Genomic DNA, 13,717 nt, shown 5'->3' on the forward strand with positions numbered 1-13,717 from the left:
TCAACTGAAAACACTCTTCCCTCTTTAAACTGTTCTGTAGTGCTGGAATGCACTAGAATTTTCATGCACTGCAGTTTAGTGGGACTCTAAGTCTGCGATTTAAACTTAGATACAAATTAATGTGCTTTGAGAGCTCTCCGAAAAGTGTGTACTCCATAATGCTAAAGCAATATTATTGTTAAAAATACTTACCAAGGATTTCATCAAAGATCTTGTACAAGCCTGGAACAAAGGTAACTTCTCTGCAATTCATTCCTACATCTTCATCATAAACCCACATTAACTACATGTAAACGAAATAAAATAAAAATATTTACTGTCTTGGTAAACCTAGTCTGTGATTCCGTAAGATCTATTTATTTTAGGAATTTTACTCTTCCAATCTGATTGCTGCGGTCATATGAAACAAAAGCAGAAGTTTGGCAAAAATTACAACTGTACCCTCAAAGATTCCCATAATGAAAATGCATTTTATTTCTGCTTGGTGGGGAACTCTAACAGTACAGACAGTGAAGTTTGAAGCAATTTGCAACTCCGCAAAAACAGCTGAAAAAAGTGCCAGCAGAAGGCTTAAATTCTCTGCTCTCTACCTAAACAAACAGACCAAAGCATTTTTTGAGCAAATGCTACTTACAAATATGTATACATATTTGTGTGCATATAGGCATGTTTATAAACACATACATATACACACAAAACTGTGTTTACACACATAGGTGTGTGTTTATGTTTGACTGAACTTCAACATTTTCTGAGCATGTTTTTTCAGGTGAACCAGCACTGCTTTAAAATCTTCTCTTGACTCCACCCTAATCATGCATACATAAGCATGACCACAGTTTTTAGCATGATAACTCAGAATACTCAGAAAAGTAGACTTTATTAATCAGAATAGTAATTTCTCATTAAAACAATGAAAACTATTAAGACTGTAAATTTTGTGACACTTACCTGAGTTAACGGTTCAACTGACCCAATGTAGGTATCTGGACGGAGGAGGATGTGCTCAAGCTGAGTCTTTTTCTGATAAACTCTCTCAACAGACATCTTCTTTGAAGTGTCATTTTTATTAATGCTTTCCGAGTCTTCCTTTTTTGAAGCATTGATCTGATTATCAAATAATGTCTAACAAAAAGACACCAACAATCAACCTCATTCATTCAATGTCACTCTCAAGATACAAACAAAACCTGACAGAGATTTAAATTACAATCAAAACTTGTCATGTAATTTAAATGTTAAGTTTTCAGATGTGTTAAGATCAAGCTATCCACTCAACAGAAAAAATTCAACAGATTATGTGACAGTTTCGTAATAAATCGTCACATATTCAAAACTTTAGTGATTCACTAAGCATGATAAACCAAAATAAGGAAACAGCAGTATATTACAAAAGACACCCACTTCCTCAGGTTAAGTATTTGTAACATCCATTTTGTGCTTAAGCATTTGAAGCTAAAGCACTGAATACTGCTCTGAACAGCAAGACAGTGAAACTACTCTTTCATATTTTAGTTTGGACAATTCATTCAGTGGGACTTAAAAACACTGCAATGCCTCTCCTATGGCTTCTCATCTGCTATAATTTACATTCTCTATTTAACTGAAGTAATTAAACCTGATACAATCCCAGTTCAGAATGCTTTCTGACGAAACAAGCCAAGCACTGTAAAAAAGATAATCACATAGGCTAATGTCGGAATTTAAACAGAATTCAAGCCTAATGTGGCTGGAGATGATGAAAAATGTCTCAAATGGAAGAGCAAGCAGTGTTACAGAGAATGAATCCACTTCTATGGGGAGGATACAGGGATTTGGTGCATCTTTCAGCAAATTTTTCCTGATAAATACCTCTCCCATTGAGCTAAAACCACACAAAAGGAAAAGTTTAAATCTCTCAGAGCAACCAAATGTAGAAAAGCCCCATTCCAAGACAATAAGAGCATATCTACCAAGAGACTAGGTACAACACTTTACAGTATACATACCTACCTGTAAATTGGAATTATCTTAAAAATGCCAGTAAACATAACTTGAACTCGCATGATTTACTTGCCTGGCTAGCAGACATCACACATAAAAAATCTGTCACTACCTGCCTAATACCTGAAATAGCCTCCTTCTTTTACAGGGGGTTTACCAACTTTGAAGCATGACCAGTAAAAAACATCAACAGATGAATAAAGAAGACAAAACCCACTTGCCACTCAGGTAAATATTTTACTGCCATTTAGCTGTTCCCAGTAAATCTCTGTATAAATTAAATATAGGCTAAACTCCAATCCTGGATTAACCAGTCACCATGTATATTTCTCAGCCTGAAGAAAGTATCATCAGTTCTCTCCCAATCTAGCCTTTGCTGCAGCCTCAGATAGCAAAGGGTAAGAGCATACAAGCACATAGGAACAAGGAGCAAAGGATACTGAACTCACCCTAACAACTTCAGCAGACTCAAAAAGGCCTATAGCATACAATTACAAGAACAATTCTCCCTGTGTTATTCCAATTTGTCTTCTCCGGCTTCTACTATTTAAGCATTGATGCTTTTTTTTTTTTTTTGTCTTTCCTCTTAGCAGGCACAGGAATAAAGAACTTCATTCTATTCAGAACAACGGAAATTACCTTTCTCTTCCAGATTTAGAGATCACGTTTTTCTAGTTTATTTATGGAAATGCTATGAAACACATAGTTCAAGAACCTTTGAGACAAGCAGACTGTGTGCACCAGCGATGACGACAGCCAGTTGTTTGGCCCCAAGTAAATCTGAACAGGCCAAATGAGAATTAAATATTCCCTACTACCCAGCCCTGTAACTGAGAGCATCCAAAAATAAGAGGGGGAAAGAATCCAAGGGACCCCAAAACCCTGCACGAGGATTACACACAGCAGGGTTGGAACCACAACACTCACTCTCATGACTTCTCTTTTGAAGCATATCACATCTCCCGCCAAATAGAGAAGTTGCAAAATTGCATGCATGTGTGATTAAAGTGTTTTGGTATCCGAGTTAATTTAGTCTCCACACTATCATTTGGTCTTAAATTGTGACAACCCCACCACCATCCTAAAAGGATTAGCCATGGATCAGCTAAGCAAGCAGAAAAGCAGCAGGGCTTCGCAAAGTGATACATTACACTGATATATGGAAGAGAAGGAATGAGAATTGTTACTAAAGAAGCATTGCCAATAGTTGCAACGTAAATTTTATTTCATTGAACTATTTCTGTGAATGATGTCCAAGCTCCCAAGGAGCTTCACTGTATGTGCATATAATTTTTAATATCTTTCTGACCTTACTGGCTTTACTTTATGATCATCTTTGACATCATACCTCACAGAAGTCACCCTTAGCTCACTTACTGGTTCCATAGCTCTGTTAGCACTGTTCTACTACATTCACTTGTTCTAAAGGGACCAGGATTAGCAGGAAAGGAAAATAGTATTTCTCAGATGAAGTAGAAGCATGTGTTGAAATAAGGGAAGAGATGAAATGTAATTCATATATAAAGCAGAAGAATTACAGGTATAAAGACTACCAGAATCTTGTTCAAATGGAACTTCTCTATTTTCTCCCAATTCTTCAGCTTCAAGAGGTTTTTACAGTCAGTGAAGTACATGATGGGCAGTTGTCACATGCCAATTTTTCAGTTGTCATGTACGTTAGTATTGTGTTCTTATGATTGTTCTGAGACAGATCTCTAAAATGTTTCTACTTGTACAGCATCTGAGAACTAGGGTCTAACCACACATCACAACTCAGTAACACGTAACACAGAGTAAGAACTCAAATCTTAGCCTAATAAACTTAGGCTACAATTTTCCTATCTCCAATAGCTCTACTTGCCCCACAACATGTTTGCAAAAGTCAGTAGATTAGAAAAGGTCCATTTTATTGTGACTGAATGAGTACCTCTAGATTGTGAAAAACTACTACAGACAGAGTTGCCAGTAAGGGATTCCTCCAAGCCATTGCCTTTAATACAACACTAGGGAAATGCATTTCTGTTTTCCACCTAAAGTCTTCCTGACAACTTGAGGGAGCTTATACTTTCCAACTTATCAGTAAGAAATGTATGGAGTATCAAAACTATTTCTGTTGAGATGCTACTGCCAGATTGTTGTCGTGTTGACAGAGAATAGAGGTCACACCTACACAAACTTTGCTGCCTAAAGAGCTAGTCCTGCAGAAGTGATACCTCTTGGGGAGAACAGTGAGCTTGCTTTAACTCAGCAGTAGTAAGGATCTTCTGCTACTCTACTCCCTGTGACAGCTATGTCTATTACCTTTTATAACACACTAACTGGAACATGATTATGCATGATTTAAGAGGGGGGAAGAAAACCACACATAGGATCAGCATAACATTTTTTTCTCCCTGGTCCGCAATTATTACCAAAAGAAAAAAAAAAAAAAAGGGAAAAAGTAGTCTTAAAGAACTTTAATTCTATAGTTTTTACTTAGACACCACACACACCTTTCCAGTATGCTCTACCTCAATATTTAAGTTTCATTGTCATAGAGCAGGACAGATTACATTTGTACAATCCTCCAAGTATAGTATATCTTCTGTATGCAAAAAATACTCATGTTATAAACATTCAGAATTTAACTTATACAATATTGGAACATGAACATGAAAACAAAAGCCAGAAAGTATTCAACTACATAAACTAATGTTGTTATGCAGGCATGCAAGGATAAGTCCGCAGAACTGCAGCATCCCAGACCAAGCCTTTCGGACTGCGCGGTACTCTAAAACAGAAGACCAAATCTGAATCCCTGTATCTCCATCTTGAATGGACATTTACAGAGTTCGACTGATGTTTAGAACTCATCCCTAAAAAAGAAAAAAACCTTCATAATCAAATCCATGACACAGATCTATGGACACAAACATCCTCCACAGTCTTCCTATTATGTTTTCCTTGATAACGTAAAAAAAAAAAATTGAAGTTCTTTTATCTGCTGAGCTTCTACTACTTCAAATGCAAGTAAGTATAGCAGGAAAGCCTTTTTTTTTTTTTCTTTAAACTGAACCAGCACTAAACTGCAGTGTTGTTAAACTGATGATCTCTTCTGTATATTTTGGAATTTTCTCAAGAATGCCTTTTGTATTCTGTCCTGTATGAAAGATCTTCATATTGTTAGAGCTCCAATAACACTTCACAAAACAGCACCAGCTGTTGTTTCATGAGAAAACCCCTAAAGAGAATTAACCAAGCATCACAAAGGGCTTAAGTCTCCTGCATCACAGTAAGTTTGGTTTTTGCTTGCTTGTTAACAGGTTACCCTATTTTCAGGGTCTGCTTTACAATCTTCATGTTGTCAATTTTTAATTTTTTTTTGACACAGTGTTTGATTTTCCCAACATCCTTGTAACATTCAAGAATTTACATATTCTTAATAGTCTTTCAGACTTTCTAACCCTCCAGACTGATGACAAATATACACAGCCGCATACATGTAAGTCAGCAAGATGACCATCCTTAAGTAGCTTGGAATGCTATAGCCTATTGCACTGTGCATCCTCCTTTACAGACATGCAGTTACACTTCATACTGTGACCTCAGATGTAACGAGCATCTTAGACACTTGTGGTCACAGCACAGTGGTAACTGTGTGGAAGAACATACCGATTCTCAGTTAGTAGCAGTTGCTGCTCAGTTTACTACATCAAGACTATGGTGCGTGCTATCATAACCATGTTTTATTATGGTAACTGCTTTCTCCAGTATGATTGCAATGATTGCAAAGTTTTTCTTTTGGAGTTATTTTTCCTATAAATTTATCTTGTACTGTGTGAAAGCTACAGGCATTCTTTCCTTTTGCTATCTCAAGAGTCAGAACCCAAGGAGCCCTTAATAGACAGTTTGGCAGCAAGACTTTTACTGTCTAGCTTCAACCTAAGAACTCGCATATTTGGTTTTGGCATCTTCTTTCTTCACATTTTGCTTTTTCTTTTCTTCTTACAGTCTCCTCCATTGAAATTACTACACATAACAGAACATGCTTTGCCATCCATATTACATCAGAGATTTTTATTGGCTTTTTTGATGAAAACTTGCAGTCATGACGTCTTCTTTCACATTTCAAAATCATGTTGAGTTGCCGTGGTGGTCACTTATGCTGCAAACAGCTGTACTTCAACACGCTAAATCTTAATACACATTTGATCTGGACAGTTTGGCAGCCCTGGAGAAAAGCTATTCCCATCTAAATAGACAATAAAATGTAAAGCTACAAAGAACATAGGTTTCATCCTCAGTTTCAATATTGCCATAACTGGAAAATACATCTTAGGTTGACCCCTTACTTTAAGTGGAAGCTTTACTTTTATTTAAGTAGCTGAATTTCACATTGTCGCAAGAAGCTGAAAATCCTAAAAAACGTTAACGTCTCTCCCCGCTTACACAGAGTTAATCCTGTATTAATCACTGTCATCTTCTGCTCCACACTGTAAACTATCTCCAAATAACAACAAACAATGAAACAAAAACCACCAAATTAGTTTTTCTTTAGTTTGCACATTCTTTCTTCCTCATACTAGGTGGGAAAAAAGGGCTTGTTTTCCAGATTGGCAGACAAGCATAAATGAACAGAGAATAGACATTAGTATGTGAACAAGTTACCTTCACTTTGGCTTTGCCTTTTCTGCCTTAAAATCCTAAAACTACTACATGCAACAACTGTTCTCCTGAAAAGCAAATGAAGCCCCTGGGACACAAGAATTTAGAAAAGCACACGCTATGTGTCCTACATTCCCTTAAGTAAAGTGTAGGATAAGCACCTTTAGTGGGACAAGACAGTAAATTTTGAGTGTAACTAAGCTTTAAAACATAGGGTGGTTAAGTAATGAAATCCATGGATGTGGTAGATTTTTTACCACTTACAGTTCAAACCAAAACTACCTCTTCTGAGGAATATGCTACACCCCAAAAAGTTTATAGGTGTAATACGGTAATTACTACGTAGTTCTATGGATAATATGCACTTGGCTGTAGTGTGGTGATAACCGTCGGTCATAATGGCCTCTTTTTGCCTTAGAAAAATAGACAATGATACATTGTTACCTAAACGTTTTGCAATTTTCCCAAAGAAAACTCTAACTGAGAGTACCTCCCACCATGAAAACAAAACTGAACGGAGTTTCAAAATAAAACACTCTCCTGCTGTGTTTAACAAATGGTTTGGCTCTCCTGCCAAGATTAAAACACACAGAAGTAGCAGTTCCCTGTTACCACAGCGAATTTCCATAGGCCATTGCATACCATTAGTGGCATGAACTAAATCTCTCCGTCATATCCTCCCCAAAGCTGATCATAGGAAGGAGTTCCCAGTAAACTCACCCAGAACTAGTCTCACTCCAGTGAGACTAATGTGCTTGTTTATTTTGGATGCCTAAATTTTTTATCTTCTGGATTGGACAATTCACTCTGGACTCTGAAAGGATCACATTACATAGAGTTTTGTTATGATGATTCAGTTATAGAATAGCTTGAGGATGGTCAGATTTCTCCATTACAGAAAAACACAACAGTTAATTGCTGCCAAAATGGAAAAAATCCTTCTTCCTTCCCTCCTTCCCTGCCTCTCTGTTCCATAGAGTGGAATCCAACTGAGCTCACAATAAACCAGTTCAAGGAGAAAACAGAGCCTTCCCCCCATTTTTCATCAACTAGGAGTCATCAGTTGTCCACTGGCTCATTTTCCTGAACAAGCTTGCTAGAGAATCAGACAAGTACTGGTGCAATTAAAAGAGAAGACACATACAGCTAGGAGGATAAGGTTAAGAAAACATACTTTTCAGCAGATATCATTAGATTGCTTAGTTGCACCATGAAACGACATTCGTAGAACTACCTAGCTTCATCCTCCTATTAAAGAGCTAAACAATTTAAAAACAGCATCACTCTTATTTTAGGATTATTAATGCACAATATAGTAGCACACTAGATTTAAATAAAATTTAGGGACTTGCTTTCTCCACAAGGCTTTTAAAAAGTGAAGATACTACTTCTGTGCCAATATGTAGGTTCACTATAATTACTTCAGACCAGAAAATTATGTATATCGTTTTAAATATGAATTCGTTTACACTTAAAAGTTACTACAGCAACAGTTCTGCTTTATTTGGCCCAGGTTTGGATACAATCAGCAGTACATTCAGATCCTGGTCTTTATTATTTTCTTTAAAAGCAAGTGTCTAACACCTGCCCATGCATGGTAACAGTTTAACTGAATTTTACTGTTAAATTGTTTTAAGGGTCTGAAATTTTGTAGTTGTCTATCCACTGACAAGTTCTATCCCAATACAAAATTTTGATACTGATACCCAGTATCAAAAAGTACATCTATAGATGCTTTGGTAACATTCATCTTTAAGAATCTGTTTTTCCAGCTAAAATTCAGAGACAAGGAAGGAAAAAAACCTGACTCTCATGGAAAAAGGAGTTTATTCATGTTAAAATTTGAGACAACTTAGGACAGTTTTCCTACAGATTCTTAGAACCACTGAATGAAGCAGTTTGGTCCACTAGTTCATCAGCCAACTCATACACAAGCCCTCCACTAGCCAAGAAATCAAAGAGTTAGAGATACTGACATCAGAACTTCAGGTTATCAGCACTTCTTCGTAACGCTGTCTTTCCCATATCCTTGCCCTTTGAAATGCTTTACTGCATCACCAGTTTGAGTGCCATGAAAGTGTTCTAGACTCTCAGCACATTTACATTTCCCAATTGCTAAGATTACTTTGAAAGGGAACAACACAACCTCACAGATCCTTCTGACAAACAAAATCTTTGAAACCCATTCAGGCTGTGTGCCAAATATCACATTCCTCAAACAGCACTGTAATTTTTCCTTCTAGATTCTATGGATTCAATGGCCAGCTGAACCCATATTGAACCACATGGTCTTTTTACTCTGCTGAACTATCTTCAGATTAATAAACTAACTGTAGAAAATAACTGTAGAAAAAGCTTCAGGCATGAGTAAGACAACATTAAAGACATTCATGCTGCAAGAGAACACACGGAGAGAGGAAATCAAACAGGCTAGTTTTTCAGCTCATGTTAACTGGCATGGTAACACGGAACAGGAGTCAAGTTGTGGTACATGGGAAGAAGTGACTTGAACCCACACATGAAGATTTTATTCTACACAACACCCAAAGCCCAGACTTTTCTAGTTAGCCCCAGGATTACTAGTCACATTGCGTTAGTGATAGAGGAGAACCCAAACATCACTTAAAGGTTACTTATCCAACTGCACTCTTCATTAGCAAGCAACTCTCCACTGAACAACAGAATCAAATTTTTGAACTCTCATTAATGTAACAGTTATCAGAATATTAGGATTGGTATACCTTTATGTTATTTGAATGTCTACCTTGTACTGCAATACTAAACAACTTGAGTATGATTCTTGAGGTTTTTGTACTTCTAACATATATGGTGCCCTAAGAAGGAACACAATATGATTAGTAGTAACAATTAAGTCTGTTCCCTAGAATCTTCAACAGAAAAGCAATAGCAACATATTTACTTAACACAAGGTACCACGTAAATGGAAATTAGTGAGGTGTTTTTATTTTTAAAAACTGTCCCAAACACAGAACAAACTCTAAAAATTTATGAACAATGATCACATTGCTTCCTCACAAATACCACAGTTTGCCCCACAATAACATATGCATCTGCTTTTTTATTATTAGAAGTGCCTATGCTAACACAGCCACATTTTCTGGCATTCTATATTTTCAAAATCTATTCTTTTCTGCCACATTAAAGTAAATATTAATCCAGTGCTCTTTAAAAAAAGTAGGCTGAGTTGCTCAACTCCTACTATGCAACATCTACTATTCCTCTGGAGATTTTACAAATCTTGAAATGTTTTACAAGTCACATAAATATACCACGTATTCTAGTCTCAATCCTGTAGTAAACTTCATGAGAGAGGAACACAGGTTTGGTGTTCCAGACATATACATCAATTCAGAAGGAGGAAAACAGAGGTAGCAATGAGTCAAAAAAGCCTGAGCACTGTTCCAAAACTCCCCTTCCTCAGCCATTCATCCTCCCACAGCAATATTCCTACAGAAGTTATTACGAAAAGCCTTTCAAGATTGCTCATTAAAAATGCTGACAATCTTGAAGATCATCAAAACTCTACCCTTTAATTTGCAATTTAAGAATTGCATCTTGGCAGGCAGAAGAATTCACCCCTCCATAAAAGGTACCATATAAAAGACTCAAAATAATTTCAAATATAGTTTGAGATTAATTTTTAAATTGTTCAGCGTTTTCCAGCTTTCTGTTACCTGACATGAACGTTTATCACAACTGGCAAAGAAGAAAGCCTATATGTCATATTCTGAAAGATTTAACTAGTATCAGGAAGGGCAGGTTAACGTGACACAACTTCAAGTTTGCTTTCTCTCAACTATCTGGACCTCCCTCCGTCCCTCTCCACCAGCAAACCCATGTAAGGATTAAGAAAAATCCTCTCCTGGGTCTGCTTAATAACAAAATAACTGCCTCCCTTTTTGCAACTGCTCTCCTCTGAGCAACTTGCCTCTATTTTATTCCATGATTGTGACATAATATTTCAAAGTTTTCATGATAATACCGTAATACAATAGTGATGGAAGTTAAGAACACTAAATAGCGTATGACAAAACAACCACCTCAGCCAACAGAGCTCTGTGTTGATGCATGGAGGCAGCAGCTTGAATGACTGCAGGCGCTAGAACTCTCTCTGTATCAGCTGTTCCAAGATGGTGTTATTTTTCCCAACACCTTGCCATTTTTGTATCTTTATATCATGGTACTCAACTACCAAGGGAATAAACACAAAGCTGAAATGTTCATACACTACTATACTATGTTCCCCAAAAAGTCAAAAATACCCCAGAGCTACCAGAGATCAGACAGCTGCTTTCCAATCTCTCCACTGAAGCTCACACTACCAAGTTCTCATAGGTAAAGATGCTCTCTGGGTAGGGGCTGACCCCAGAATTCTAACTGCTCTTTTTTTTCCCCTACTTTATCTCAGCTTCTTCTGATTTATAAGAAAATAACTTTTCAATATTATCTTATAGCTCCTGCAATTTTGTCAGGACAAGAAAATATTGTTCCTTGCTCTCTCCTTGAAGATTCCTTCACAGACTGAAAAATCTGGTGTGTGAGCTTTTGGCACGTCACTTAAGGCAGACATTTGTCCAATTTTTCATACACCTGTTCTTCTCGCAACTGTTCAATGTCTTAAAGAAGGAACAGGAAGCCTCAGTTTAACCAGGCCCACTCATTCACACAAAAAAATCCCAAACACAAAACCAAACCACCCAAGAGTACAAGAAATCAGTACATCTTCAAGACACAGAGCTTCCATGAAAGGAAAAATGCTTAATATTTCAACTGAAATTCTACTTCACAAATCAGGAAAAACACACATAGTAGATTAAATTACTTAATCTTCTTTTACATCTTTTTTTTCCTTTAAGGTAGCTTTTTTAATTATGTCCAAAGAAAAACATAGATCCGATGTTTAGATCTGAACCTTTCAAACACGTTCTAACTCAAGCAGCCTTTACACTAACTTTGCTAACGCCCTTTTTTCTTACTTGCAGGAAAAAAAAAAAAAAACACCGCTAGAATTGCCTAGATGAGTACAGTGTAACATACAGATTTATCATTTTAACAAAATAAAAAATTAAAAATAGTACTTTAGTTTACTTTCAGTGGCAAACTGTATTTATATGCAAATTGGAATTGCATTAAGATGCAGACAGCATTTTAAAATAGGTTTATTAAATGAAACTAGATGAGCTGATACCATATAAAAAGTTTAACAACACACACTTCAAAACATAACTTAAAAGGACTCAGTTCATAAGAGTAAAAGCATTTGCAATTGCACTGAAGTTTTAAAGCTAGTAGTAGTTCTGACCCTCACTTATCGGGGAAGAATCTTTTCCTGCATTTCACATCAACGTTTTGAGTACTCATTACTGAGCTACTTGAAGAAAATGGCAAGGAAGTATTTTTTGAACAAAAATTACTATTACTAAGATCTGGTCTGTCACTTTGCTTCTGAGGAACACTTTTTCTCTGATGTTTATAAAAAGAACAAACATTTGGTATGTTTAATCTTGACACCTTTGTTGGTTGCTAGAACTTCAATTATATTTTAAATTTTAGTATTTATTTTCAAAGTTCTGTAAAAACATTTTACATGCCTTGACTTAATAGTCACTTTAAATCTGGGATATTAGCATTAAAACCCATTCTTCCAAAACACCTGGGTTTCACCACATGTACATGAGAGGACACCACTACGTCACCAAGCACACAGTTTTTGAAACAGGCTTCTTCACACAGTTATCCACATTTAGTACTAAGTATTTTTGCTCAATCTGCTTTTGAAAACTTTCAAACCACCTATATAATGCAGAATAACGCCTTCTTTGTGGGTGACTTGCAAGAAATTTACTATTTTAAATGAGGAAAATTAAGTTTTCCACATGAGTTTTAATTTTGAGGTTGTCTCTAAATAATATATATAAACCTCACTCCCAGGGATGGAATCACTCATAGCCATCAGCTATGAAACACATGTGCTGCTTTTAATTAATTGAAATATAAACATGCATTGGAAGACTGCTTTTGCACGTAGACACACAAGGCAGTTGGCATCCAAGGTCAAAATCTACTTCTGGAAAATAAAGTCTATGAAAATAAAGTACTAGATTTAAACCATAATATTTTCAAACCTGAACTGCCTACCTTTGACTACTTATATATTCTTTTATTTGGAGAGGTTAGTTTATCTGTCCAAATAAAGTAATTCTTTATTTAATCTTTAATCCAGCATGGGTAGCTTAGAACTTAAACACATACACACACAAATCTAGACAGACAGAACATAAACAGAGGACACATGCTCAAATGTACACCTTCGCCACCAAACACCTAAAGTATTTTTTTAAATCAACTCCTCCCCTCCCCCAAGATATACATTCCTTCCTAGAGTTCATTACAGTTTAGTTACCCACTTCTACCTATTCAGCATTCTTTCACCTATACTAGAACAACCTTTCCTCCCAGCTCAAAATGCACAGGGTGAAGACGCATGTTATAAAGCTGTAAGACTGGCTCAGTTGCAGTCAAAGAGGTCACCCCGATCTTGTTCCACCACCAAGCCTCCATCTGATACCATCTCTATCACTTCTTTGACCCTGAATTATTCAGCGCTCTAACAAGGAGAAGAGTGGACCAGCAAGAAGATGACAAAAGCTTTTCACTGGATGGTGGCATGGAAGATAACAGGTAACAACTTACTTTGGTAGGCAAACCACAACATCTAACGAATCCCTCTTCAGCACTATTGTGTCTGACTCGCCAAACTGAGCAACAAACATTTCCCTCCTATGCTAGAACATGCAAGAGAGTCATCACATCTCTTTGCAACACTGGTTCCTTAAGGGCACCAGAATCAGAAATTCAACAAGAGCAAGAGGCAATGCTGCTTCCCCTTGACTGTTGATATACCACATAGCTCCAACACCTACAAAATGCATTATGTTTAATAAAAGTAAATAGTAACATACCAGGGCACCTATTTCACATCTGACCTACCTTCCATTGTACAACAATAAAAAAAGAAGGGAGGGGGGGAGAAGGGCAAGGAGTGCATACAGGGCTCAAAATCCCCCAT

At 36.8% G+C, this 13,717-nt stretch overlaps 1 protein-coding gene across 2 annotated transcripts in view; it reads right to left on the reverse strand.

Moving 5' to 3' along the window:
* Nucleotides 1–1,144, reverse strand: part of TOP2B (DNA topoisomerase II beta) — a 47,615-nt gene extending 46,471 nt beyond the window's left edge. For both annotated transcript variants that reach the window (XM_035890691.1, XM_035890690.1), the window contains exons 1-2: nucleotides 952–1,144; nucleotides 193–283 (exon numbers count right to left, since the gene is read on the reverse strand). In XM_035890691.1, the coding sequence (XP_035746584.1) occupies nucleotides 193–283; nucleotides 952–1,047 (187 nt within the window). In that variant the 5' untranslated portion in view covers nucleotides 1,048–1,144. The remainder of the gene's footprint in view (nucleotides 1–192; nucleotides 284–951) is intronic.
* Nucleotides 1,145–13,717: the final 12,573 nt, after the last annotated feature.

This window comes from Egretta garzetta, unplaced genomic scaffold (genome assembly GCF_000687185.1).
Source record: "Egretta garzetta isolate BGI_Z169 unplaced genomic scaffold, ASM68718v1 scaffold313, whole genome shotgun sequence".
NCBI lineage: Eukaryota > Metazoa > Chordata > Aves > Pelecaniformes > Ardeidae > Egretta > Egretta garzetta.